We start from the raw sequence: 26,623 nt of genomic DNA on the forward strand, positions 1-26,623 counted from the left end.
TTGGTATGTCTTTGGTGCTATTTATTCCAGATTTAGTCAGCCCCAGGATTACAAGGCTGCACAGGTGTCGGCCTCCTATAGCCATAGGGTTTCCTCTGCAGTAAGGTGGTTAGAACACCCCGAGGATCTTGACATTTAGGATGTTCCAGAGACACATAAATTCCCTGAGTCTCCGGTAAAGATGACATCTGGGCCATGCCTGAAGATTGGGCCTTTGTAGTGAAGAGGGACAGAAAAAGATTAGGCTGCTGTGATTACAGTTTTGGGAGAAAGCTGCTGATGATACATACACTGTAACCACTTACACATCAGCCTGGGGCCACAGAACTATGGGAAGTATTCGAGGACACAGCCTGGCTACAATCATGGACTAAAGAGAAAATTGGAACAGCAAAACGTTTTTAAAAATTCAGGAGTTGAACTTCGGGGTGAAACATGAAAACTCCTTTTCATTTAAAACTAGAATAGACACAGAGAAGAAACTGGTGATTGCCATGAGGAAGGTGGTGGGATGGGTGAAATAAAGAAATAGAAGGGGATAAAGAGGGACAAAATTCTAACTATAATATAAAGTAGTCATAGAGATGAAAGTAGAGCATAGAGAATATAGTCAATAATATCGTGATTTCTTTGTTGACAGTAACTACACTTACTGGGGTAAGCATTTAATGTGTAGGTAACTGTCAAATCACTGTGTTGTACATCTGAAATGAATATAATATTATATATCAACTAAACTTCAACAAAAATAAAATAAAATAAAAACTAGAAACTGGATTCCTAAGGTTGTCATGGAGATCACTCAGAGAATTGTTGTAAAAGCAGAAAGCATTATCACCTGCTGCAAAGCAACTCACTCTCATGGTGACAGGAGAAAGGGTTTGTCCTGTGGGTGTTTGGAAGTTGTATAATATTTAACAAGCAAATTTTCTGTGTAAGAATCAGTTTTAGAATATAAAAAACATGATATATAACATGGCCAACTAAGCACGTCTAACTCATCCTAGGTCCTTCCGTACAAGTGTTCTGGTGAAAACATGCCATTCCCTGCTCTTTTTCAGACAGTTGGTGTGAAGATTATTTAAAGAAGTTTAATTAGTAGATTTTGAGGCTTTTCACTTGAGAATATAGGAGATAATACATTCTTCCCATTGTTATTATGTATTCAGTGTCAGGGGGAAAGTACTAAAATAATTTTACAAAACTGAAAAAGAGAGAGTGACAGAGAAAATTAAGTGAATTGGAAAAATAGGTCAGAAGAAACTACCCGGAGTTCAGGACAGAGAAATAAAAAGATGAAAAAATACAAAGGGGGTCAATGCATAGAAATAGAATCATGAGAAAGTCTAAGATAGACAGTACTCAAGTCCCAGAAAGACAGAAAAGAGACAATGGACAGAAGCAAATTTTAATAATGGTTAGATATTTCCAGCATCGATGAAAGACTTCACTTTCAAAATTGAAGCTACTTAATACATGCCAAGGGGAATTAAATTTTTTAAAAAGAAAAGCAGTTCAAACCCAGGCATAACATTGTTTTTAACTGCAAGAACTCAAAAACAAAGATAAGTCTGCAAGCAACCTGGGTGGTGGGGATATTGATCTTCAAAAGGGTGGGACAGTGACCTCTGAGGTTTCAAGGGTGACAATGTTAAACCAGCAGGAAAATGGAATAGAGTTTGGAATAAGAGTGCCAGCCAAGGAAGAAGGTAGAATTCTCCAACCAGCAAAAATGTGCTTTTAAGATGAAGATGAAGTCAAATGTTCTCAGAGGAGGAAAAGCTGAGAGAAGTGGCCAACAGCAGACCTCCCTGAGGGAAGGAGTAAATGAAGGAGGAAGGTCAGAGACACAGGAAGGAATAAAGAACATTACGTGATAAACATGTGGGCATGGATAAATAAATACTGGCTGTATATGACAACAATAATATCATTGCATAATAGGTATATGGAATCTAAAATACACAACAGCAGCAGCGTGTATGTTAGGGAAGAGGTACATGAAATTAGGGTGTTTGAAGGTCCTTGTACTGTCCAGGAGTAGGGTCAAAGTACCAGTAAGTATGGTACCTTGATAAATCAAAGAGTGCATGATGCAGTTTTTAGAGTAAGCACTAACAGAGTAGTAAAGGCACTTATCTTCCAATCTAGCAAGGAAAAGTGAAATAATAAAAACATCAATCAATCCTAAGTAGGGCAACAAAAGGAGAGATAGATAGAAAAATGAGAAAAATTAGAAAGCTCAGAGAAGATAGTAAATTTAAACCCTAATATAGCAGTTATTATATGAAATGTAAATAGGGCTAGGTGTTGGCATTTCTGGGAACTGAGACCTAAGCCCAGGCAGTGGTGAAGAGAGAAATGAGAATATTTTTACCACATCTTCCAAAGCCTCAGGAGCAGGTTGGTTTCACAGTGGCAGCTGGTGCAGGCTGAGCTGTGCAAGGAGAGAGGATCCATGGGCAACTGAGACCGGGGCTAGCGCTTCGCCAGGGCTTGGTCGCAGGTAGTGGCCACAACTCTTATTCCAAGAAACCCTGGTCCCAGCAAACACTGAGTGGCACAAAACCCAGGGTGGGGGAGGAAAGAACAAATGTTCAGGCCAGTCCAAGTGGCAGTTGCAAACAAAACACCAGGTTGGTAAGCGACATGACCAAGGAAGGAGGGGGAAATACAGAAACCAGAGTCCACAGAACCTGCCAGAAAAATAGGCAGCACGTAGAAGGAAATTGGCAGCCTGGGGAATCATTTCATTTGATTCCTCAAGCAGTGAGCATTTCAAATGGCAGGCGATGCTGTGAACATCGTTTAATGGACATCAGATTGAGGTAATCACAAAACAGCGCTGATGGATGACTGTGAGCACGTGGAACCTCACGCAGAGAGCTTAGGACTTAGTCACTGTGACTGTAATGATGAGGAGGAAGAGGATAAAATCTAATACCCAAATAGTACCATGCCTTTCATACTGGATATTCATTTTGACAACCCCACAAGGTGCTTAACAATAACATTCAGGATGTGAAAAGCGCTTTGTTATCCTTGAAATATGTCAGCTGCTCTATATTATCTGGCTTGATCACACCAAGCATTATTCTCCCTCGATTACAAAAGAGGAAACAGAGGCTCAGAGTAAGAAGTGACATGCTCAAGGCCACTCAGGAAACCCCTAGTCTGACTCCATGCCTTTTCATGTCATTCTATTTCTTTTTATTTTTCCACTGAAGTGACTACACATATCAGAAAATGACTCAATATTGTTAAGATGTCAACTCCCCCAAATTGATCAAGGGATTGAATGCAATTGCAAAAATTTCACCAGGCTTTAATGAATAAATTGAAAAGCTAAAATCCATATGGAAATGCACTGGACCTTGAGTAATTGGAACAATTCTGAAAAAAGAAGAAAAATGTTGGAGGACTTATACTACCTGATTTCAAGACTTATTATAAAGCTACAGTGTAAATCTACAGCACATAGTTATGCTAACAAAGTGGTGTGGGTACAAATATAAACAAATAGATCAAAGGAACAGAATAGAAAGCACAGAAATAGACCCACAGATATATGCTGAATTGATTTTTGAAAAGTTGCAAGAGCATTTCATTGGACAAAAGGATATTATTTTCAATTAATGGTACTAAAACAATTTGATGGCAAAAAAAAGCAACTTTGATCCATATTCTACACTTCCCATAAAAATGAACTCAAAATGTATTATGGGTGTAAATCTAAGACTTTAAGCCACCAACTGCTATGAGAAAACATGAAGAAAATCTTTGTAACCTTAGATTAGTCAAAAATTTCTTAGATATGACACCAAAAACACAATCCATAAAAGAATAAATGAATTCAACTGAAGTTCATCAAAATTAAAATCTTTCCCTCTTTGAAAGATCCTGTTAACGAAATGAAGACATTAGACACTGGGAAAAATATATGCAAATCACATCTCTGATGAAGGACTTATCTCCTGAACATAGAACAACGCTCAACACTGAAAAATGAGAAAACAAAAAGTCTCAGTTCCAAAAAAAATGGGCAAAAACATTTGAATAGACATTTCACTAAAGAAGATACACAGATGCTAAGTGAAAGAAACCAGACAAAAAAAGAATACATTATGTACAATTCCATTTATAAAAATCCTAGAAGAGGCCAGGTGATCTATAGGTATCCAGTGACCTACAGTGCCTAAGAGCAGCTCAGCAATTGCCCCAGTATGGGAATGGGGTTACACCAGGGCGCTGGGGGGAGGGGATTGTGTTTATGTTCATTATACTGATTGTGGTTAAGATTTCATGGGTGTATACACATGTCAGAACTTACAAAGTGTATACTTTAAAAATATACAGTGATTCTATGTCAATTACATCTAAAAACAAACAGAATATGAGCAGTACTCCAGAAACCCCCACCCCACCCCACGGTGCTCCATTCACATCACTGAAGCTCCCTCAGAGGTAACAGCATCCTGACTTCTAACAGCATAGATTAGTTAACTTACGGTTTTTGAACGTTTTGAATGTTACATAAATGGAATAACACAGTGTGTAACTTTTTGTTTGGAGCTTCTTTTATTCAGTGTCATGTGTGTGAGATTCGTCTATGCTGCCATAAGTCTGACCAAGTTAACTGCCTGCTAAAACAAAACCATCAACAATTTTCAGAGAAACATAACAAAATCTAAGGTTTCACACAACATTCACAATGTCCAGAACCCAATCCAAAGTTACTCAAAACACAAAGAGCCAATGATTGTAAAGCAGCCAGCATAATGATGATTGAGGAAAGGATAATTCTCCCATAAGGAATGAAAAATAGGAAATTTGAAGATAGAGAAGGAGAACAGAGCAAAAAATAATGACCAAAACTTCCAAAATTTGGTGAAAGACATGAATTTATATGTTCTGGAAGCTCAATGAATTTAAAATGGGGTGAATAAGAATAAAAAAATCATGCATAGGCACATGACAGTCCAACTGCTGAAAACAAAAAGTAGAGAGAAAACCTTGAAAGAGGCCAGACACAAAGTGAAACATCACAGTTTCCACAGGTAGTTTATCAGAAGCACAAAGGCTAGAAGACGGTGGAATGACATCTTTCAGTGCTAAAAGAAAACTGTCAACCCAGAATTACAGATTTAGAGCAAACATCCTTCAAGAACAAAGGCAAAATGACCAAGTTTTCAGATAATAAAAAACTAAAAGAATTCATTGTCACTGGAACCTACAGGAAATTCTTCAGGCTGATACCAGAGGAAATTCGATCTTCAGGAACAAATGAAGAATTTCTAGGCTCGTAAATAAGTGAGTAACATGAGCCCTGGTTTTTTTCCTCTTAATTCCTTCAAAATAGATATGCCTATTTAAAGCTAAAATTATAACATTTTCTTCTGGGGGTTTACATGTAGATAGAATGTAATACATATGACATATACATGTAAAACATGTAACATGGTGGTGTGCAGGGAGATTAGAGGGAACAGACTTATTCAAGTGCAAAGTTTCTGCATTTTTATATGAATTAGCCCAATATTAATTCTAAGCAGACTATCGAAAGTTGCAGCCACCTTGGCAACCCTTAATCCAAATGTCTGTCTCCATCCAGGGAGACCACTTCTCGGGCTCTGTCTTCCTGCACTACGTACAGTGTGGACAACTGCATCGGGGAGGAAACGGGAGTGCGTGTGGGCTTGTGTCAGATGCCTCTCATCTCAGAGTTGTAAGGGGTGTAGTCCTGAGGTGGCTGACCGCTTTCAGTCCTTATGAACAACTGTTTACCATGTTTTGTTTTACTTTTTTGGTTTTCATTATGGTGTGAGGATAAATATAACCTCAGCTCCCCCCCACCCCCGCTCCATCAGGGTCAGAACCAGACGTCTTGTCACCAAGGCTGCTGATGCTGAGAATTCTGAGCTTTGTTCTTTTGATGAAACGAAATGATTGAAGATTTAAAGTAATGGTGGCGGTGGTGGATGAGGATTATTTATTCTAGGAAGTTTGCTCTGGCCACAGGGGAGGGGATGGGTTGAAAGGAAGGACTAGGTGGGAGGCAAGGAGAGGACGGTCACCACAGGAGTTAGTGTGTGCTGGGACTTGACTATTTCTTTGCCGGGCACTCTGCCTGATGTTATAGTCGGTCCTTACAATAACCCTAAGTAAGGCGGGCATTGTTATCTCTGTTTACCAACAGAAACAGGTGCAGGGTGGTTACGTAACTCAGCGAATTTGTATTTGGAGCTGTGACTTGAACGCAAGTCTGCCTAAGAACCCTTTCTTCATTTATCCCCTTGACAAAGCTTTTGTAACCATCCAAATGAAAGACTAAAACAGCAATGGAGTAAAGGAGGAGATGGACAGGAGAGAGACTTGAGAATGTATCAAAGACTTGACAACCCCACAGAAGGGAGAGCCAGGAGTGTAGGATGGCGCTCAGGTTTCTGACTTGTGCAAAAGGGGTGGATGACAGGGCCATTCACTGGGGCTTCAAACACAGGACCCAGTTTGGAAGAAAGATAATGGATTTCTTGCTGGACATTTTGGGCCTGCTTGGGGGGTGGGGAACATACCTACAGTCGGCCTAGAATCTCTTCATTTCATCCCAATCGCAAATGCACCCAAATCACTTGGTAAATAGAACTGACATATAGCTAAGGACTGAGGTGCAGTTGACTGGTTAATTCAATGCTATTTTTATAGCATTTAATCAAATTCTTTACAACCATTCCAGTCTTTGTATCTATGCTTGCTCCAAATTTTATGTAAACAAAGCCTACTTAAAGAAGAAAATAGGGACAAAGTCTCTAACAAACTTAGCAAATTCTTACACGTACACACTCACACCACTGAGGAATGGAGGGAAACTGTATAAAATAGCTTACAATCTTAAAATCAGTTTTAAAGGAGAGAATTTTGCCCTTATTTATTATGTTATGGTGTTTTACATTGGATTTTAGTTTCCAATTAGCCTATGTAGAATTTGTTTTATTAAAATAAATGCTTTTGGTGGGCCAAAAAATTGCATCCTGTTAAACTCTCAGAATATTCTATATTTTCTTTCCTAGCACTTGTCAAAGCAATTTGTCATTATGCATTTATTTTGAAATTTCTTTTCTCCCTTCCCCATAAGCTCTAAGTTCCATCTGGATGGAAAAGATGTCTGTATTGTTTGTTGGTTTCTATAGCTCCAGTACCAAGGAGTGGTAGGCATTCAATAGAGGCTGAAAAGTTAAATAAGTGAATTAAGGTGTGGTAAGTCACAAAGTCACCACCCTCGTGGATAACAGAGGCAAGGCCCTTGTGTTGTGCTAAGGGTCCTTTCTAAGCCCTCTCAGCAGGGCTTCTACTGTTCATACCACAGCAACAGGTAGGCATGTCTATAATACAGAGGTGAAAGGCATGGGCGCCTGGCAACTGATAAAGTGACACAGCGGGGAGAAGGTGAGCTAAAGGATCAGGGCCCAGAGAGAACTGTGCTGAAGGACCAGGGGTACAGGGGTCTTAACCAGAGAGAAGGGGAGGATGAATACAGTGACATTAGGAAGGACAAGGATGGGAAAATGAGATTAATCCTGTGCAATCAATTCGAATGTCTCGGGGGAGACGCAGGTGACATCAAAGGCCAAGAAAAAGCAGGCAGGGTGAGCACAGGCCCAGGAGAGCACTCAGAGTTACAACAGCTGCTTCAGAGCACAGCAGAGGGAGGTCAGCAGGAAGGACGTGACTGGCAGCTCAGAGGCTGTGGACTGGACGTCTGTGTGGCACGAAATCTTCAGCAGTTTTACTAGGATTTTAATGGGAGACAATATCTCTTTAGGAAAACTTCTTCAAATGCAGCAATCCAGGAAGACTGCTCCATTCCCTCCTTATCCTATTAATTCTCTGTGGAAGTAACCGAGGAGTCTCTGGAAAGACAGAGCAATTGCACCCCAACAGAAAGTCAAAGTTCTTGGCTTAAGGCCCCCAGTGTGTGCTGAGTCCTAAACCAGCCTTGAGATTACCAGAGACCCAGTTTACTCAAAAGTCACTGATTTTCATGTCAAAACAAACACTGATTTATTATGGAGCAAATGGTAAAATCTGCCAAATTTTCAAAGGACCCCATGCCTCGTGAGCCCCACCATACTTCAAACCCCAGGGAAATATACCCACTTCCCTCTGCAGCTTGGGGAACCTGATGACCAAGTCGGAGAAGCAGCGAGCCAGGGAACTCGGAGCCATGCCCCGCCAAGCAGACACGGAGAAGGGGTTCTCCTGCAGACCTAAACTGTTCCTGGTACAGCGTCCATAGTTAATCTCCTGGGTGGGGCAGCAGTCAGGCTAACATTTCTGTGTATTTCAGAGCTACACCGATCCACAGCGACCCCATGCCACTAATACTTGGTAGCCCCTCTCTTCTCTAATGTCTTCTTGCCAAGACCTTATCACCCCAAGGCATCAAGTTATAGACGCCTACTCGGAGCAGGGTGGCAGGCACACCTCCTGCAATCCTAGTAAGGGCTTAAACATGCTTATTTAAAACCTGGAACTCTTTCTACTTACAGGAAGTCATCAGCAGAGCCAAGATTATCAACATGGTGGGGAAGGCCACCTTGCAGACAGTGAGAGACACCGTCCTCTCTTTCTCATGCCACACGCAACCTTCTGGGTTTTTTCACTCTGCTTTGCTTGTGGTCACCTCCATTATTTCCTTGTGCTCCTGCATCTCACAAGCCAGAGGAGCCACCCAGTGGTGTTAGCTTCTGCGTAACGAGGACTGAGCCCACCTGGCTGAGCGTGTCCTCTGGACCCATGGCTGACAACTGTCTTGCGAGGCTGTTTTGGACTCGCTCCACATCCTGTGCTTACATGTGACTGGATGTCCTAAGCAACCATCCCAGTCCTTGGTACAGTTTCTATTATTTTCTCCAGAGATTTTTCAATCTTCCATTCATGCAATAAATATTTTTGAGCCCCCTACTATGTGCCAGTTATTTTTCCAGGCCTTGGGGATGCAGCACAGAGAAAAACAAAGTTCACACCCATGTAGGACTTACAGTTCAGTGGGAGCGACAGATATAAACAACAATACACATATAACACAATTAACAAGTAATTTATAATGCAAAGATAGATATATAATATAATAATGTCAGGTAATAATTGCCATGAGGAAACCCAAAGCAGGTCTGGGATACTGTGTCTGGATGTAGGAGGGTTGATGTTTCAGATGGGGTGGCCAATGAAAGCATTCTCTGTGAAGGCCCATTGGAGGCACAACCTGAATGCAGTGTAGGACCATCCACAAAGATATCCAGGAAGAGAATATTCTAGGCAGAACGTTGTCCACTTATCCCTTCTCCCATGCAGCAAGCTCCATGCAAACCCTGCCCCTTCAGCAGCCCTCTCGCTGCTAGGAAGCCTCTCAGATGCCCACCTTTCCTTTGTTCCATAGCAGCCTGATGTGGATCGCTGTCCTCCACAGATGGCTGGAATCTGTCTGTCCACGTATTCCACCTGTCTTAGCTTTCCAACCCCACTAATCTTCAGAGCACCATGCAATGTAGATTTGGGCTCCCAAAGCAGGTCTCCAGAGATGGGTGTTCAGCAGTCCTAGGCTTCCAACCCCTCCCTGCTCCGTTTCTCTTCCTCCTGCCGGTGAGCTGGGGTAGAGGAAGGGCTTGGGTCCCACTGGATCAAGGCTTTGGTACGTTACCCTGTTTCATGAGGTCTACTCTGTTCTCCAGGTGTCTGGAGTCTGGTGCAGCCTTTTTTCCTGTTGCTTTTTTAGCATTAGTTGTATTCACTATATTTTCATACTATATGTGGTTTTGGGAGGAGTTCTCTGTCTCACTTCTCATGCCGCCATCTTGAATTGATTCTCCTACTTTAGTTTTTATATGCATAGATGGTGGCTCTTAACCTATACAGTGTCTTGTGAATGGCATTGTTCTCTTACTTCTTCATGTTCAACCAAACCAAAAGACCAAGAAAGAAGTAAAGAGGAAGAGAGGGGGAATCAGCATTTACTGTGTGTTGGCTATATGTGGGTCCTTTACATATATTCACTAATTTTACCCTAAGACCTTGGAACCATAATCTTCATTTACAGATAAGGACAGTGAAACCATGAGGGGTTAAGTAACTTGCCCACAGTGAACGGAGGCCAACTCTGACTATCCAAATCTCAAGTTCTTGCCAAAGTCCACACTGTTCCAGGAAGTATCAGGACCATCATTTTTTCCAGGGGTTTGCATACAAGAAAGGGGAGCCCCAGTGTCTCCGAGTGGGCATCTGTGTGTGTGGACCATGAACCTATGATTCCATCCCCAGGTTCCAGTGCCTGAGCCAGGCTGCTTACCAGAACCACCTGCTTCCCTTCCAACCCAGTGGAGGCCAGAGGTGGAGGGAAATGGCAGAGCAAGTCCTGACGACGCACACCTCTTGTTTGCTCTGCACAGACCCTCTTCACAGAAGGCAGTATTGACGGAACTCTGTTTGCCTTACTTGCCCAACATCCCGCAAAGTGAAAAGGTGGCTATGAGCCCCTGAAAGCCTGCTTCTGTGCAATGGAAATCATTGATTTCTCACTAAATGCCTGGGGCAATTTTGTTTTTTGTTCCCAGTCTGTTCACTCAATTATTTAATTTATATTTGCCAGCCATTGAAATAAACATCACATAGCCCTGAGGGTGAAAGAAACAGGAAACAGAGTGTAGTGAACCAGGGCTTTCATGATTATATCTCACATAATACCCCTGGGAGCCCAAGATGTCAAGATTATCATCTCCATTCCACAAAGCAGCTGGAATGACTGGCTCCAGGTTCTCAGCACTTACAGGCAGATTTAGGATTTGAACTGCTTGTCCGCTCCAGTTGTGGAAGACTTCATAGACATCAGGAAGGGACAGTACAGAGGAGAGACAGCAGATCCTTCTAAAGTTTAATACTACTAGCCTTTAACTAGCCATTGTACCCAAGAGAAATGAAAACGTTCACACACAAGACTTGTACACAAAAGCTCATGGGAACTTTATTCCTAACAGTCAAACTGAAAATGACCCAGACATCTATCAATAGATACTCTAACTGGGACCCAGCCATATGATGGAATTGTACTCAGCAAGAAACTTCAGCAAATTACCGATACAGGCGTCAACTTAAATAAATGTCAGAAATGTGATATTGAACAAAAGAAGCCAGACGTGAAGAAAGTACATAGTGTATTCTCCTTTTCACATGCCCTGCAGGGCATAACTAATCTATGGAGACACGCCGTCCCAACATAAGTTACCTCCAGGGGGAGATTGGAAGATTGGCGGGAAGAAACTTCCGGGGTTGACCCGTGTGATCTCCTGATCAGAGTGGCAGTTACACAGATGTACACAAATTTAAAAATCAAGCTGTGCATTTAGGATTTATGGTTTTGCTACATGCAAATAACACCTCAGAAAAATACACATATAGAAAGAAAAGGCAGGGCAGTGATGACAGCACATGTCAGGGTGGCGGCAGTGGTGAGGTGGAGGGAGAGGAGGGTTTAAGAGAGGTTTCAGTCATCCTATTCATTCTCCCTGAGCTTCACCTGCAAACTGGATGTAATAAAACTTCACTGTGAAACTGCTGGGAAGATGGGAGTTCACGCACAGAGGGCCTGGCACCCAGGGGTCATGCAGAGGATGGCTGGCCTTTGCTGGAAGTGTGCAGTGAACAGCTGTGGGCAGCCAGCAGGGTCAGCTCGCCAAGGAGGGAGGTCCCTGCACCCACCAGGCTGAGCCCAGGGGAACGGCTGGAGGGGACATGGACAGGAACAGAGACAGCAGGTGGGATGAGACCCCATTCCCTCCCTCGGCGGTGTTTCAACATCCTGGCTCAGCAGTGCCTCTGCAGTCCTGCCATGAGTGTCCCCTCTTTCTCAAAGAGCAGACAGAGGAGGCAGGGCTGGGGGGCAGCTTTGGGATCAGTGGGCAGCCAGGCTTGGCAAGCAGGAAGTTCTGCTGTCCTTCCCTCAGTCTCCCTTCCCAGGGGGCCCAGGAAGGGGTTTCCTCAGAGGATGGCCTCCAGCTCAAATAGACGCAACAACTGTTTTGTAATCTAAGGGGTTGCCAGTCCCACACAAATATTTAGCACTCTAAAGGTTTTCACATTTACTCCCTGGCAAGTCACGCCTCATGGTTCAAATCTTCCCTGCACTGCTCACCAGCTCTGTGACCCGGGAGTGGTTGCTCGACTCCTATAGCCTCAGCTTCCTCATCTGTAAAATGGGAGTAACAAAAGCACCCACCTCATTAGGCATATTGTGAGGATAAGAAGAGTTCATGTCTTTAAAATGCTGTGTTTGGCTCAATAGCTGTCAGCTGCTGTAACAAACACTACAGAGGGCTGTACATAGACTGCTGAGAGCAGCAAGGAGGGGCACGTAACCAGGCATGGCCAGGGTGGGGATCAGGAAGGCTTCTTGGTGCGTTTATCCTGGACAGACACGTAGGGTCGCAGAGTCCCTTCCCAGGTGCTTCCCTCCCAGGACAGGGGGCAGCTTCTGCAACAGGAAGGCTGGCAGCCCCAGGTGCGATGCCACGGGGGACAAACGGCGCTGGTGAATGGGACTATAGTCTCCGGCAGGGACCAGCAATTTGTTCTGGAAGGGCCAGAGAGGAATTACTCTAGGGTCTGAGGCCATGTGGCCTTCCCCAGTGGCCCAGCTCTGCCGCTACAGCACTAAAGCAGCTACAGATAATAAACAAGTGGCATGGCTGTGTTCCCACGAAACATCGTATGTGGATTCTGAAAACAGAATCACTTGTAATGGTCTGTGTTACAAAATTCTACGCTTCTTTGGACTTCTTTCTCAGTCATTTAAAAGTGTAGAAAACATTCTTGGCTTGCTGGCCATTCAGAGTCAGGCAGCAGGCCGGTGCGCCTGTGGGCCATAGTTTGCTGACCCCTGCAGTGAGGAGTGTAGTGGGGGGTGGGGGGGGGGGGCTGAGATCAGCCCAGAAGAAGGGGCCAGGCTGCAGAAGACCTTGGATGCTGTGCGAAAAAGCTGGGACTTTATCTCAGTGGCAACAGGAAGCCAGGGTGAGGCTCCAGCTGGTTTTCTCCAGAAGTGGCCCAGGGAAGGTTGGGGACAGGGAGTAGCTAGATTGACGGAGAGCCGGGCAGACACAAAGAAAAATCAAAGAGAGTTGAAGGCTGGATTCGTCTCCTACCGCTGCTGTGACAGCCGCAGCCTAGTTGCTGAGAGTGACACAGACCCGTTACTCTGTGGTACTGGAGGCCAGATACCTACAACCAAGGTGCAAGCAGGGCTGTGTTCCCTCTGGAGGCTCTCCCAGGGAACCCCTTTCCTGGCTTCCTCCCGCTTCTAGAGGCCATCAGCTTCTCTGGGCTCACAGCCCCCACTTCGCGTCACCCGCCTCTGCTTCTGTTGTCGCATCTCCTTCTCGAGCTCTAACCCTCCTGCCTCTCTTTGTAACAACCCCTGTGATGACGCTGGGCTCACTCAGATAATCCAGAATCATCTCCCATCTCAAGATCCTTAACCTTAATCACATCTGCCGTGTCCCTTTTGCCATGTAAGTGCCACATTCTTAGGGCCTGGGGATTAGGACAGGGACATCTCTGGGGAGGTTACTCTGCACCCACCACAGTATTGACAGGAGAGTGGCTAGAGTGATGGGCCATGAGTTTAAGCCGGTCACACTCCACCATCTCCACATGAGGGTCCCATGAGGGTCAAGGACAGAAGGGGGGCTGCAGATAAAGAGTTGACAACAGAGATGTCAGACCTGACATCAAAGTCCAAGGTATGGGGAAGGTGGGAATGTCCAGGGAAGGGATTACATGATTCTAGAGGGCTTTGGAGGCAGGGTGAGGCCAGGACAGTTGGACTTTCTTACGGCCCCTGGGGCCAGGGGCGTTGGAATAAACAACCCCCACTAGAGAGGACTTTAGGAGAAGTGAGGTCCCCGGGGAAGTTCTCAGCTCTCTGATGAGTGCACTGGAGAAGGAGGGGTTCCTGGGAGAGGTGACGGGGTCTGGGCCCTGGCTCTGAGATAGGATGGAACAGAGAAGCAGATAGGAAAGATGCAGTGAAGTCCCCTGTCTGCAGGGCCCTGCCAGCTGGCTATGGACCTGGCTTTAGAGTCTTTGCTCCTTCCCATCCAAGGGGATGAGGTGAACTCTGTCTAGGGAGGTTGGAGGGTTGACAGGCGTACTGAACAGAAAGTCCAGAGATGTGGGTCCAGGCCAGCGTCCAGGGGGCCCTGGGGACAGCCCCATGCCTCCTTGGCACTTTCACCAACATGGCCCTCACCTGCAGCTCCTGCCACCTGCTTATCTCTGGAGCCCACCCACCTCTCCATCCCTCTGCCATATCCTCCCTCTGAAGGGGCCTCTGTGGTCCCCAGGCTGGGACCCCACCAGGGTGTGAGTTTCTGGGCAGTGGGGACCGCATCACTTCACCTCTGTAAACTCTGAGCCAAAAGCGATCAACACAGGATGGTTAGTGAGTGAGTGAACAAATGAACAGATATATGAACAGACAGGGAAACTAAGGAAGATGACCCCATAAGCTATTGATTACAGGTCAGGGATGGGAAGGAGAAGTGGGGGAGGGAGGCAGGCTGGCTGCATCAGGGGAAATCTCTGAGCCTCACTTTCCTCATCTGTACTAAGGGAATATTAATATTAATATTAAATATTAATTTAATCCCCCCCATGGGATTAAAACAGAGCCTGAAGGATACAAATGTTTGAGAAGTACTGGCTACTATGACAGGTGGTGACAAGCCACACATTGGAGTCAGTCTGGAGGTTTTGTATTGCAAACAGTGATAGCACAAGAGACTCATTAAAACCAAGCATACAGAAATGCCCAAAGTCAACATGAAAAATACAAGGTAAATCGAACCATTTCAACCCAAGGTCTGGATCGGGCAAGTTCAAAGAGCGCTCTTGCTCTCTGTTATCGGAGCCACCCACGCAGGGCTTGCAAATCTGCAAAACAAGTCCCAAAGTCCATCAGGGTCTCCCGTGGCCCCACAGTCCTCACAGCTGAGGCAAGTCCCACACACCCAGTCCTCCCTGTGGGGGGCCCTTTGCCAACCCCTTCTCTCTTCCTGTCCCAGAGAGGGCCCTGACCCCATGTCTTTGGGGAGGAGAAAAGCAGAATTGGTTTGAGAAATGGCGTCATTGCTCGAAAGCAAGCATGTGCTTCCAAGTATGGCTGAAAGGAGAAAAGAAATCACTTCAGGGGCTTCTTTTGGCCCAAGTGCAACCAAGTGGACAAGACTTTCCCTACCGTGGCTTGTGGTTCCTGGGACACAGTGCACGGTCCTTCTGTCCTTGCTCATTTTGCCAGATCACCCCCTCTTCTTCCCAGGACAGGTTTCTAGAGGGTCTCTCTGCAGCATGAAATACTCGGGGAATGGGGAGCAAGGGAAGATTAGGATGGATGGAGTCCTTAAGTCAAAAGGGATGGGACCCCAGCCCTGAGCCCCACCTGCCCACCATGCTCTGCCTTCATTCCTCCTCTAAATGCCCCAGGCCCCTGCTCTGTCCTGCATCCCTTCTGCACCCGGCTGGGGTCTGGAACACACACCCGCGCACACACAGACCCTTCCGGCTTCTGTGGGGCTCCCATGGAGCATGTGCAGGGCGGCTCAGTCCTCTTCCTTCTACAGCTGGCCCTGGAAATCTGCCAAGATGCAGGTGTTAGGTCCTGGGCCAGAAAAGTGACACCTGTCCTCTCCATTAATCCTCTGAGCCTAGTGGGACTGCCCCTCCTACAGAGGCTTAGAGGAAGTGGGTGACTCTTCCTGGGTCACGCCACTGGACGCGTAGGAATAGGAGCTGACACGCAGGACTGCCTGGGCCTGGAAGACGCACCCGGCTTCCTGCAGCAACTTTGTGCAAGGTGGCTTCCTGTCCCTGTTTCCTGCCCCTCCCGGACCTGCTCCCTCCACCACAAGTCTCCTTCCTCCTGGGCTGGTGAGCTGAAACTGGTTCTACGATCAAAACACCCAAGGCCTGCAGCAGCCCTGAGAGCTCCAAGCCGCAGAGGAGGAGGAGGAGGAGGAGGGGGTGGGGCTGCTGCAGGGGGAGCAGCTGCCGCCACAGCTCCAGGAATCGCAGGTAGAGGGGGCAGGGGGCAGGGAGCTTGGCAGTGGCCTGGAAGGTGGGGCCCTTGCTGTTGTCCATCCAGTGAGAGAGGTGGGATGGGCAGCTGGGCTTGGTGGGAAGCCATTGCACAGATGGGGAAAGTGAGACATAGGGAGGCGCAGAAATGCCCAGGATGTATGGAAGGAGTCCTCACCTGAACCACACCAAGCTGTGAGTGGATATAGAGGCCTGGGACAGATGCCCATTCACCCAGCTTGGGGGAAAGTTGAGAGGGATGGGAGAAGAGATCCGCCCCTCTCTGAGCTCCTTTGTGCTCCTGCATGGGGGTGGTACCTACTCCCCTCACAAGTTACTGCACTATTGAATGAAAGAAGCCTGGGGGAAAGGGCCCTCACCCACCCCGCATGACACCAGGTAGACCCACTGGTGGGGGTCAGGGGGTGGGGGGGGAGATGAATCAAAGGGTTTACTGTGTGCGCTCGATCCTGGGCTTGGAGCTGACCATTCTACAGACAGGGAAACTGAGGTACAGGGAGGTTAAACAGCTTACCTTCCATCTCACAACCATGACCAGGGGAACTGGGTTCCTGGGCCTGAGCCCCACAGCTGGGCCTGGGGAGCAAGAGAAGACAAAGCATCCTCATGTGCTCCGCAGCGAGCACCAAGGGCAGCACGCTGTGCGGCAGGCACGGCGGGGCACAGAGGGCGCTGCAGTCGGCCGGAGCTGCCTAAGGGGATTGTGGGCAAATGGCACCTACTGCCTCAGCCCCACCCACCCCAGCACCCCAGTGCCTGCCAACAGTCCCAGCACAGGGCCACCTTCCCCAGGAAAATTTGAGCAGTGTGTGGACCGCATTAGTCTGCTAGAAGCCACATCCAATGGAAACAGAAATAGGCCTCAGGCTGGCCAGGAATCGAGCTTCTTCCTGCCCAGAGAAGCACAGAGAGCAGGGATGGGCAGGGGACTGTGCAGACCAAACAAAGGCCTCCCATGTGCCAGGCGCCTCGCATAGGTCACTGTGTGTGTCCCTGATGGCCATGCTAGGACACGGGGCCACCCAGCCCCTACGAGGCAGATAGAAACACCTTCTGGTTCAGAGAGGTGAAGCAGCTGGCCTGGGGAGGCACAGCTCTTCTTTACAGGTTTACTTTCAGACACCCGGCTTGTGCCCATAGCCACCCATGCCAGCCTAAAGTGACTGTGTCAGCATCGGTCACAGCCCATTCTCTCCCTGGAGAAGTCCAGAGGGGTTTGGATCTGAGGCTTGGTGATACTTGGTGTGACTTTGGATGAGCAGCCTCTCCACTGTGGGCCTCAGTTTCCCCAACTCCCAAATGGGCTCATAACCTACTCCTACCCACGCCCCCAGGGCAGCAGTGCATCTCCAGTGGTTCTGAGCACTTCAAGGTGGCTCAGTAAAGGGGAGCTCTTGCTACCGGTGGGGCAGCCACCGAGAATTCCCCAGCAGGAGTGTAGCCAGCAGAGAAATGCTGCTGCAGAGAATGCCTGAGTCATGCCACCCCGCCTTGGATGCTGTGGTTTATGAGCTGGGTACCATGACTCCCCTTGGCACATGGAACTGTCCCTGTTCCCTGCCTGTCCCGGACCTGCTACCTCCACCACCATGTGCTGCCCAGGCAGACCACATCCGGGCAACATGGGCGGGTGGCTCAGTCTCCGGCCAATGGACTTAGTCCCTGTTTGCTCCTCTGATAACTGGGTGACCTTGGTTAATATTCACTGGTAGCCTTCCCATCATCCCTCTGGATCCACTGCTTAAATACAGACAAGGACAGGGCTCTGTCTCCTCAGCCTTGGTCACCACCCTGGCCTTTAGGACAGTGAACCATTAAGATCGTGAGTATGCCTTCCCCTGGTGAGCTTCTCCACAGATGCCTCCAGGTCCCTGCGCTGTCTGCACAGGCCCCAGGGATGCAGGGAGGAGAGAGCGGGCTGGGGTTGGACCCCGTGTCGTCATGGTAACAGCAGCCTTGGAGGGCCTTTCCTGCTCCCCTAGCCTGCCAGGCCTCCACGGGATCTACTGGTGAATAAACTGGTGCTCTGTAGGCACAAGTGGAAGTGGGTATCTGGCTCTGGTGTCCTGGGACCCCAGGCACATGTTTCTGTTGGCACAACTCCTATGTGTTTCCTGTCGGTTAATCGTGCAAACCTCGCCACCTCCCATACTACTTGGATGCATATCTTTTTCCCCTTCTACAGATGAGAAAGATAAGGCCCAGAGAGGAACAGTGAGGAGCTCAGGGACCTAGTAGGTATGCCAGGCCAGACCAGAAGCTCTGAGCTCCAGATGCCCACCAGGCCTCCATTCTCAACAAGAACCAAACCAGGTCTCAGCCTGGAAGTAGCAACAGGTGTCTCCCTGTGCACACTGGGCCTCTGGGCAGCCTCTGGGTACCCTCGGGCACCCTTGGGCACGGCGGAAGATGGGAAGTCCTGGGAGGGGCACCATCACCGGGGCCTGGAGCTGTGTTCCTGAGCCCTCCCCCCAGCCAGGTGGAGCTAAGCTCTTCACATGCAGTCACACGTCTAAGCCTCACAGCAGCCTTCCAAGGTGGTTCCCATGCTAATTTCCATTTTATGGATGAAGGAACTGGGGACAGAGAGGCTCATAACTTGCCCCAAATTACACACCATGCAGGATTCAAACTCAGCTGCCTAGCTCAGAACCCACACTTCTGAATTACTGCCAGCATAATTCTCTTGGGTCTCAGGCACCTGCTGGGGAACAGGAGGCCTGGACTGGCCTAGAGGCTCTCTGATGCTGGGTGGCCGCTGATGATTGTTCAACTTCTCTGTCCACTTGGGAAAAATGTAGATAATCTTGGCCTTCTGTCCCCTCACCCCACCTCCCCCAGCCTTGATCTCCAGAGCATTGGAAGGATATGATTTTTCTGTCATCAGATTTTGGAGTTGAGGGCTACAAAAGTGACCATGTCCAAGGCAGCCAGACCCCACACAGCGCTTTCCATGAGCCACGACAGCACCAGTACAACTGATGCTTCCTGACAGCTGGTGGTGCGCCAGGCATTTCCTGGCACTTTCCACAGTAGCCCTATGAGGCAGGGCACCTTTATTATATCGAGGAAATGGGAGTTCAGAGAGGTTAAGTAATTTGTCCAAGGTCACACAGAGGAGAGCAAATTGAACTTGGGCATTGTGGCCCTGTAACCTCTGATCTTAGCCACAAAGGGATGCTACCCCTCTTTTCAGCCAGGTCACCTCTGAGGTTTTGTTTCAAAGGCTCTGGCTTCAGCTTTACACACGGAGAAGGGATAAATGCCAAGTTCTGGAATCAGAGTGCCTAGGATCAAATCCCAGTTCTGTAAGCAACTAGGTCTGTGTTACATAAGACCTGTAGGCCTCAATATCTACATTTACAAACTGTGCCACTAATAATTCCCACTTCATATGGTAAGCTTTCAGGGAAGGTTAATGAGACAGTGCATATGAAACGTCTGAGGTTTACTGAGTGGGATGATGGTGACGATGAGGCTGATGTCTGCTAGGCAAGGGGTTTGGCAGTTAGTAGGCAAAAAAAAGTGAATACTTGGAGAATTTAATTTAAAATTTTCCAAACTCAGAGGCACTTCATGGCTAAGCAGGAGCCCAGTCTCTGGTCCTGGGTAATGTGGCAGCTGGTGAGGAAGAAATCCAGTCATCAGCATGAACCCTACCTGTGTGCAGGTGTGGGGTGGGCTTCCACCCCATCACCTTCTCCATTTCTCGCATCTGCCCCAAGAGATTTTCTCCACTTGGCAGACAGGAAGTGGAGGCTCAAAGAAGTGAAGTCACTTGCTCAAGGCCACTTGTCCGTAAATGACAGGGCTAGATCATACCTGGGCTTATCTACCGCCAGGTTTCAGCAGGTTGTGACCTTATGTGCCAGTTGCTTCCCTATACCCCACTGGTTGTTTTCAGTCACTCAGTTTATGCTCCCGGCTGGAAAGAGTATGGGGTTAGGCGATAGGATAGCATGCTGCACCCTTCCCCTACCTGGCAAAGATGGCTGCCACCTGCCCCAGACGCTGGGAAGGGCACAGTGACTTCTTCATCCTTGCGGTTTAACACCTGGTCCGTACACTGGGGCTTCCCTGCCTGCTTTTTCATCCCTGGTTGGCTTCCCCAGCATTAGGCTTTGGGGGTGTGGGGTGCTGTCTTTAATAAGAAGGCATGGAAAGAGCAGAAGTTTTGGCCCCCTAAGTCGTGAGGAACAAATCAAGAGGCAAAATGTAGCTGAACAGGAGGCTCAAAACCCATACACGCGCCTCAGGGCCCCATTCTGACATTCATAGAGTGCGAGACCCAAGGACATGGCTGTCTCAGTCTGCAGATCAAGTGGGCGGGAAACCAAGGCTTGTTCCAGCCTCGTCCCCGACCTGCTGTGTGGCCTTGGAACAAGAAAAGGGAGGATGAAGTGTGAGGCATCAGGTTGGGTCTGGGCGGGAACCAGCAGGTGGGTGTCCTCACCGCTCCGCTGTGTCTGGCTGTGTGCCACGGGGCAAGATCGTCCCCCACCTGGGCAGCAGCTTCTCTGTCCATTAAATAACAGGGCTCAGTGGGAGTCCTCCTAGGGCTCTCCACCCCGTCATCCCTGAGCCCCATCTGGCATGCTTCCTGGATGATCGTGACAAGGCTCTCATGTGCATTGTGCCTCAGTGTCCCCTTCTGTAAGATGGGGTCCTTGCAGATGTTAGGGGAGCCATGGAGAGCAGGGGCTCCAGACCCAGGCTGCCTGGGGTTGTGATTCTGGTCCTGCTACTCTCTTGCTCTGTGGCCTTGGACAGGTGACTTATGCCACTCTGGCCCTGGTCTCCTCACCTGTAAATGGAGAAGTGTCACATGACTGACCCCATATACCCATTACAGGAGGGCTGTGAGATGAGACAGGAAAGTGCTTAGAATGGGGCCTGGCACGTGGTAAGCACTGTAAAGCCTTTGCTGTTGTTCTGAGTCTTAGAGCGGCAAGGATGCAGGAAAGCGCTTGGCACAGGCTGGCACACGATGCAGAATTAGTGAACTCTGGTTGCTTTCCGTGGTGCCACTGAGTGGCAGAAGGATTCGTCATGTGGCCTGACTTGGGCGTGGTGCCCCTTCCCTCTCTTGCAGGACATGCCATCCTCCATCACACAGGGTCTCCTCCTGCTGGCAGCCCTGTGCTGCCTGGTCCCCAGCTCCCTGACCAGTCCCCAGGGAGACATGGTCCAGGAGACAGACGCACACAGCCATGAACATGAACACCACCAGCAGCAAGCCGTCCACAAGATTGCCCCAAACCTGGCTGACTTTGCCTTCAGCCTGTACCGCCAGGTGGCCCATGAATCCAACACAAGCAACATCTTCTTCTCCCCAGTGAGCATTGCCGTAGCCTTTGCAATGCTCTCCCTGGGGACCAAGGGTGACACTCACACCCAGATCCTGCACGGCCTAGATTTCAACCTCACCGAGAGAGCAGAGCCTGAGATCCACAAAGGTTTCGAGCAACTGCTCCAGACCCTCAACCAGCCAGACAACCAGCTCCAGCTGACCATGGGCAACGGCCTGTTCATCAGCGAGGCTGTGAAACTAACACAGAAATTTCTGGAGGATGTGAAGCAGCTGTACCACTCACAAGCCTTCTCCATCAACTTTGAGGACACAGAAGAGGCCAAGAAACAGATCAATGATTATGTAGAGAAGGGAACCCAAGGGAAAATTGTGGATTTGGTCAAAGAGCTTGACAAAGACACAGTTTTTGCTCTGGTGAATTACATTTTCTTTAAAGGTAAGGTTGCACAACCAGCCTAAGCTGGTCCCCACAAGAACAACCAAAAATGCTCTCACTCAGTTCTTAAATTTTCCATGGCAGTGCAGCATAGTTACGGCAGTGCCTCCCAGCATATGTTATTCAGTTTCCCCACAACACCATTCAAACACTTTCCATGATCAAATAAGGTTAGAGAATGATGGGTAAAACAGTCATATCATCATCTCTGCAGGCCTTTTCAGAGCCTTTAATGTCCTCATACGCACTATAAATCCCTACCAGACAGAAAGGTAGAATACACAATGTCTCCCAAAATAGACGGCCAGAAAAACAAATTTTAGCAGAGTCTATGAAGGGAACAGGGTTTCATGGACACACTTCCAACACCTCTAGCACAGTAGAAATAGTGACAATTTTGCAGTCACAAAGACCAGGCCTCAATCCTCCCTCTGCTGTTCCTGAGCCATTTGACTGTGGGCAAGGCATTCTCCCACTTTGAGGTTTTAGTCTCCTACCTGTAACATGGATGTCATCATGGCCTTAGTGTTGGGTTTCTGTAAGGATTAAACAGGCAACAAAGAACAGGGGACTATACACTCACATAGTAGGTGCTCAACTAAATGTGCCTTTCCCCCCTCTGAGTATGAGAATGTCAGGAACCTGTAGGCCCGGGAGGCATGCTGAGGGGTCTAGACAGGCCGTGGAGACTGCCTGGGTTGGGAGGGGAGCCCAGGCCAGGGGCTGCTTCCTTCCCCCCGTGGGCTCCTAGCTCTGGAGGCAGCAGGGCAGCGCAGAAGGCTGAGGCTGAGCCAGCGTCTTAGGTGCCCGCCCTGCTGTGGGGCTTCAGGTGGGTCTCGTGCCCTCTCCCACCTCAGTTTCCATCTCCATCCAGTGGGGAAAGTGGGGTTCAGGGCTCTCTGAGGCACCCTCCCACTCCGATTTGCGAGGATGGCAATGATCTCTTGGTATAGCAGGGGAGCCACCCGGGCATCTGCATTTCACAAGTTGGTCCAGGGAAAGGCCATGAGGTTGGAACAGGAGTGATTTCCTTGACTGCTGGGAACCTCCGATTAACAAGGGGTGGGGAGACTCAGACGAGGAGATGCCAAGTATGACTGGTGCTATAATTTTCACTTAGAATCTCCCAGGCCACCCTCCAATAAATAAACACAGAATATATGCACAAATGCTTACTCTGCACAGCCAGTTGGCATCCTTAACCCCTGTGATACAGAAATTTTGGATCCTGCTCTTCTGGCATTATCCTCTCAAGTCCTTGGATAGACTGAGTGTTCTTTAGACCCATTTTATAGAAGGTAAGGTAAAGCTGAGGCTCAGAGAGACATCTCTCACCAAAGAGGCTCAGGGCTCCTTTCTCAACCACATTTATCTTTGCCTTCCCCAACCTGGCTGATGCCCATCCTCCTTTTCTTCAGGCAAATGGGAGAAGCCCTTTGAGACTGTGCTTACCACACAGGAGGACTTCCACGTGGATGACAATACCACAGTCAAGGTGCCCATGATGACCCGCCTGGGCATGTTTGACATCCAGTTCTGTGACAAGCTCTCCAGCTGGGTGCTGCTGATGGACTACGTGGGCAATGCCACCGCCTTCTTCATCCTGCCCAACCCAGGGAAAATGCAGCATCTCGAGGCCGTGCTCACCAAGGAAGTTCTTACGAAATTCCTGGAGAAGAGATTTTCAAGGTGACTTCCCAAAGCAGAGGCTAACCCTGGGGCTGCCACATCAGGCCTGCCAGGGGGTGGGAGGTAGGCCCACGTCCCACGGGCCACACAACCATGCATGATCAGGTGGATCCAGACAGAGGCCGGGGTCGGGTCAGACACCGCCAGCCAGGCTCTGTGAGAGGGGCGGTGCCCACAGGTGAGGAGATGCAATCCTGCCCTTGGGGACGTCCTTCCCCAGCACGGACACTGCCCCTTCCAGGTGGCCAGAGCCCAGGGCAGGGTGAGCAATGCCAGCACTTCCTGGGGGAGAACCAAGAAGGGAGAGGCAGGCTTCCTGGCAAAGGGGCAGCTGAGTGTGGCCTTCAGGATGGAAAGTCCATGGCCAGCCCGGGGGCAGAGGCCGCTTGGGGGAGACCTGGAGAGCGAGCCCAGGGTGCGACCTCCCAGCATATGCTTGAGCACAGTCCCTGCTCCTCAGCCCCCAGACATGCAGGGTTTGATTGGGGTCCCTGCAGTGACGTACTACTTGAGCATGCACCCCAAATTAGTGCACATCTCTGCATTCATAAATATGCCCGAGCCTGCATGATATATTTGATCATGTATATTATCAAAATACAAATGTATAAATATATGCAATATAAACATATATAATCAGATTAAAATTTAAAATAAATATATATAGAAAAGAATAGATAGCAAATATATATAAATGAATATAAAGACCATAAAATAAAAATTAAAAGAGAAATCATAAACCCTCTTTCTCGCTCCACCTCTCTCCCACGTTTCTGGCATCAGAGGCTGAGAGGAGAATGCTGAACCTGCAATGGGTCAGAGGCAGCTGAGTGCCAGGCAGCAAACTCATGTTAGGCCCTTCCTGGGGCCACACTTTGTCCCATGGAAAACGGCAGCTGAGTGTCCCAGTCTGTGCAGTCACTCATCCTTCACTGAGCAGATGTCTCTCAGCACCTTCACCTTTCCTATTTCCCAGGGATTCTGGCCTGGAGAAGTCCCAGTCTGGGTGTAACAAAACCCTATACAGGACAGTGTCCAAAACGCTTACCAGAGGCATCCTGGAGGGCTCCTCAGAGGAGGTGGCATTTGGAGACTTTGCAGCACAAGACCATTGATCTCTGTGATTCCAACATTGTCTGACCCAGGACGTCGTGGAGCTAAAGATAGAATAGACCAGCGGGGACCTCATGTCCTTGTGTGGGCAAGGAGACAGGGTGCTGGGTGGGAGAAACAACCAGAAAAGGAAACACTCTCAGCGCTGTGACACTCCATTGTTTCTAACCAACATGACAGGTCTGCCAGTTTGCATTTGCCCAAACTGTCCATTTCCGGCACCTATAATCTGAAAACCTTTCTGAGCAAACTGGGCATCACCAAGGTCTTCAGCAACGAGGCTGACCTTTCAGGGATCGCTGAGGAGGTGCCCCTGAAGCTGTCCAAGGTGAGTCTGTCCCTGGGTCTGCAGGGCAGCCTGTGGAGTGTGGGCTTCAGCTCAGAGGTGAGTCTGGGGAAGGAGCACAGGGACGCAAACACACCCTCATGCACGGTCCTCTGAGGAACGCCACTGGGCCCAGTAAGGCGGGCACGTGGTCTGCTGTGTGCTTCTGGCACATTAGGGGTCTCCTCTGAGCTCACGTCACTGGCCCTCTCTCATTTTTGGCCAAGGCCTTCCCTTCTTGGGGCCTGGAGGGACCCATTTTACAGAGACAGGCTTAGGTTCAGGGATTTCAAAGAACTTTGGGCCCCTGCATCTGTGACACTGGGAGTTCCTGACTAATTACCGAGTCCGAGTTAATGAGCGATCTCAGCGAAAGACCCCATTCATTCGGGAAGGTTACAGGTGACCAAAGAAACACCTGCAGCTCAGTGTCTGGTTGTGACCCGGGCCCCTGGCTGCGGACCAGGTGCCATGAAAGTCCCCATCAAAGTCCTGGTCCCTGAGGGGCTGAAAATCTGATGTCGGACCCAAAGGATGAGGCAAGGAGGACAGGGTACAGGAAGAGGTCCCGGGTCCCGAGGCTGTGAGCTGCCTCCCAGGGAGGCTGAGAAGGTCGGTCGGGAAGGGAAGTGAGGGGCAGCTGGTGGAGTCAGGTGAGGGCCTTGGGAAGGGGGTGGGGCCTGTGCGCCCCCTGCAGGGAGGGGGTATGTGCACATGCCAGAGCAGGCCAGGGCAGGAGGGAGGCCCAGGGTGCCCTTCCTGTGTAACACTCTCTCCTTGGCCTTGCTCCAGGCCTCTGGGCCCAGGGGGGCAGGCAGCCTCTCTGGGCTCAGTGCAGGCCCATGTACTCTCACCCCTGCAGGCGCTGCATAAGGCTGTGCTGACCATCGATGAAAAGGGGACAGAGGCTGCCGGGACCACATTCGTGGAAGCCATCCCCATGTCAATGCCCCCAAGTGTCGCGTTCAGCAGGCCCTACCTCGTAATCATCATTGATGAGATCACCAAGAGCCCCCTCTTCGTGGGAAAAGTGGTGAACCCCACCCAAAATTAACTGCCTCAGGATGCAGCCCTCTCCTCCTTGATGACAATAAAGAATGGCGGACCTGGCCCAGGCCTGAGTGTGAGAAGCAAGTCCCTCGTCCTCTCATCTCTGAGTTCCCCTTAACCCCCCAGGATGTTTGTGGAGTCCAAATCACAGGAATCTTTCATGTACCCCCTGTACTAATGGTTATTAGGCATTCACACTGTCCAGGCACAGTGCTTGGCCAGGATGAAATGGTGGTGGAAACCCACAGCTTTCTGGCTCTTCCCCAGTCATTAGAAAAAGCTCCAGGCTTCCCAGTCAACTGGGAATCCCTGGAGGGGAATCGCTCAGGTTCAGATACCAGCCAATGACCCCTGCCTCCACCCCACATCCACTAGGTCCTCCTGCTAACCCCAGCCCTGCTGGTGTCCACTGCGCCCCCATGAGCACCCTTCACCCTCACTGCTGCCAGTGCCCACCTCAAGGCTGCCTCCCTGTGGCTCCCAGAGACTTCTGTTCACGCAGGGGCACCTAACTGACACATCTCCACCAGCAGAAAGGAGACTAGGTCTCCTTCTCGTC

General features: G+C 49.0%; 2 protein-coding genes and 1 long non-coding RNA gene across 15 annotated transcripts in view; 1 reads left to right on the forward strand and 2 right to left on the reverse strand.

Annotated features, from left to right (window-relative positions):
* On the reverse strand, positions 1–23,299 carry LOC108398630 (uncharacterized). 7 transcript variants are annotated; one of them, XR_012133702.1, is made up of 6 exons: positions 22,385–23,299; positions 16,655–16,716; positions 15,284–15,679; positions 14,894–14,979; positions 2,378–2,553; positions 1–212 (listed from the first exon to the last, which is right to left on the reverse strand). It is a non-coding gene; the product is annotated as an uncharacterized lncRNA (long non-coding RNA). The 7 variants fall into 7 exon arrangements; XR_012133703.1 differs by lacking the exon at positions 22,385–23,299 and having other exon boundaries at positions 15,284–15,401; positions 15,584–15,679; positions 16,655–16,852; XR_012133700.1 differs by lacking the exon at positions 22,385–23,299 and having other exon boundaries at positions 16,655–16,853.
* On the forward strand, positions 15,910–26,148 carry LOC108398548 (alpha-1-antitrypsin-like). 2 transcript variants are annotated; one of them, XM_036991940.2, is made up of 5 exons: positions 15,910–16,116; positions 21,233–21,887; positions 23,306–23,576; positions 24,870–25,017; positions 25,877–26,148. In XM_036991940.2, exons 2-5 carry the CDS (start codon positions 21,236–21,238, stop codon positions 26,066–26,068), a joined length of 1,263 nt encoding a protein of 420 aa, XP_036847835.2. In that variant the 5' UTR covers positions 15,910–16,116; positions 21,233–21,235; the 3' UTR covers positions 26,069–26,148. The 2 variants fall into 2 exon arrangements, with proteins under 2 accessions (XP_036847835.2, XP_036847834.2); XM_036991939.2 differs by lacking the exon at positions 15,910–16,116 and adding an exon at positions 17,806–17,962.
* PPP4R4 (protein phosphatase 4 regulatory subunit 4) overlaps positions 23,566–26,623 on the reverse strand; it is a 199,062-nt gene continuing 196,004 nt past the window's right edge. For 3 of the 6 annotated variants that reach the window (XM_073241912.1, XM_073241911.1, XM_073241918.1), the window contains one exon: positions 23,566–24,793. In XM_073241912.1, the coding sequence (XP_073098013.1) occupies positions 24,499–24,793 (295 nt within the window). In that variant the 3' untranslated portion in view covers positions 23,566–24,498. The remainder of the gene's footprint in view (positions 24,794–26,623) is intronic. The other 3 variants (XM_073241917.1, XM_073241913.1, XM_073241914.1) reach the window with 3 other exon arrangements.

This window comes from Manis javanica, chromosome 8, assembly GCF_040802235.1.
Source record: "Manis javanica isolate MJ-LG chromosome 8, MJ_LKY, whole genome shotgun sequence".
Classification (NCBI taxonomy): Eukaryota; Metazoa; Chordata; class Mammalia; order Pholidota; family Manidae; genus Manis; species Manis javanica.

Bases quoted from the DNA above. Each gene is read 5' to 3' on its own strand.
- LOC108398548 (XM_036991940.2), top strand. From the start codon at position 21,236: ATGCCATCCTCCATCACACAGGGTCTCCTCCTGCTGGCAGCCCTGTGC. The intron at 21,888-23,305 runs GTAAGGTTGCAC...CCTTTTCTTCAG, and splicing joins GAATTACATTTTCTTTAAAG to GCAAATGGGAGAAGCCCTTT. The intron at 25,018-25,876 runs GTGAGTCTGTCC...TCACCCCTGCAG, and splicing joins TGCCCCTGAAGCTGTCCAAG to GCGCTGCATAAGGCTGTGCT.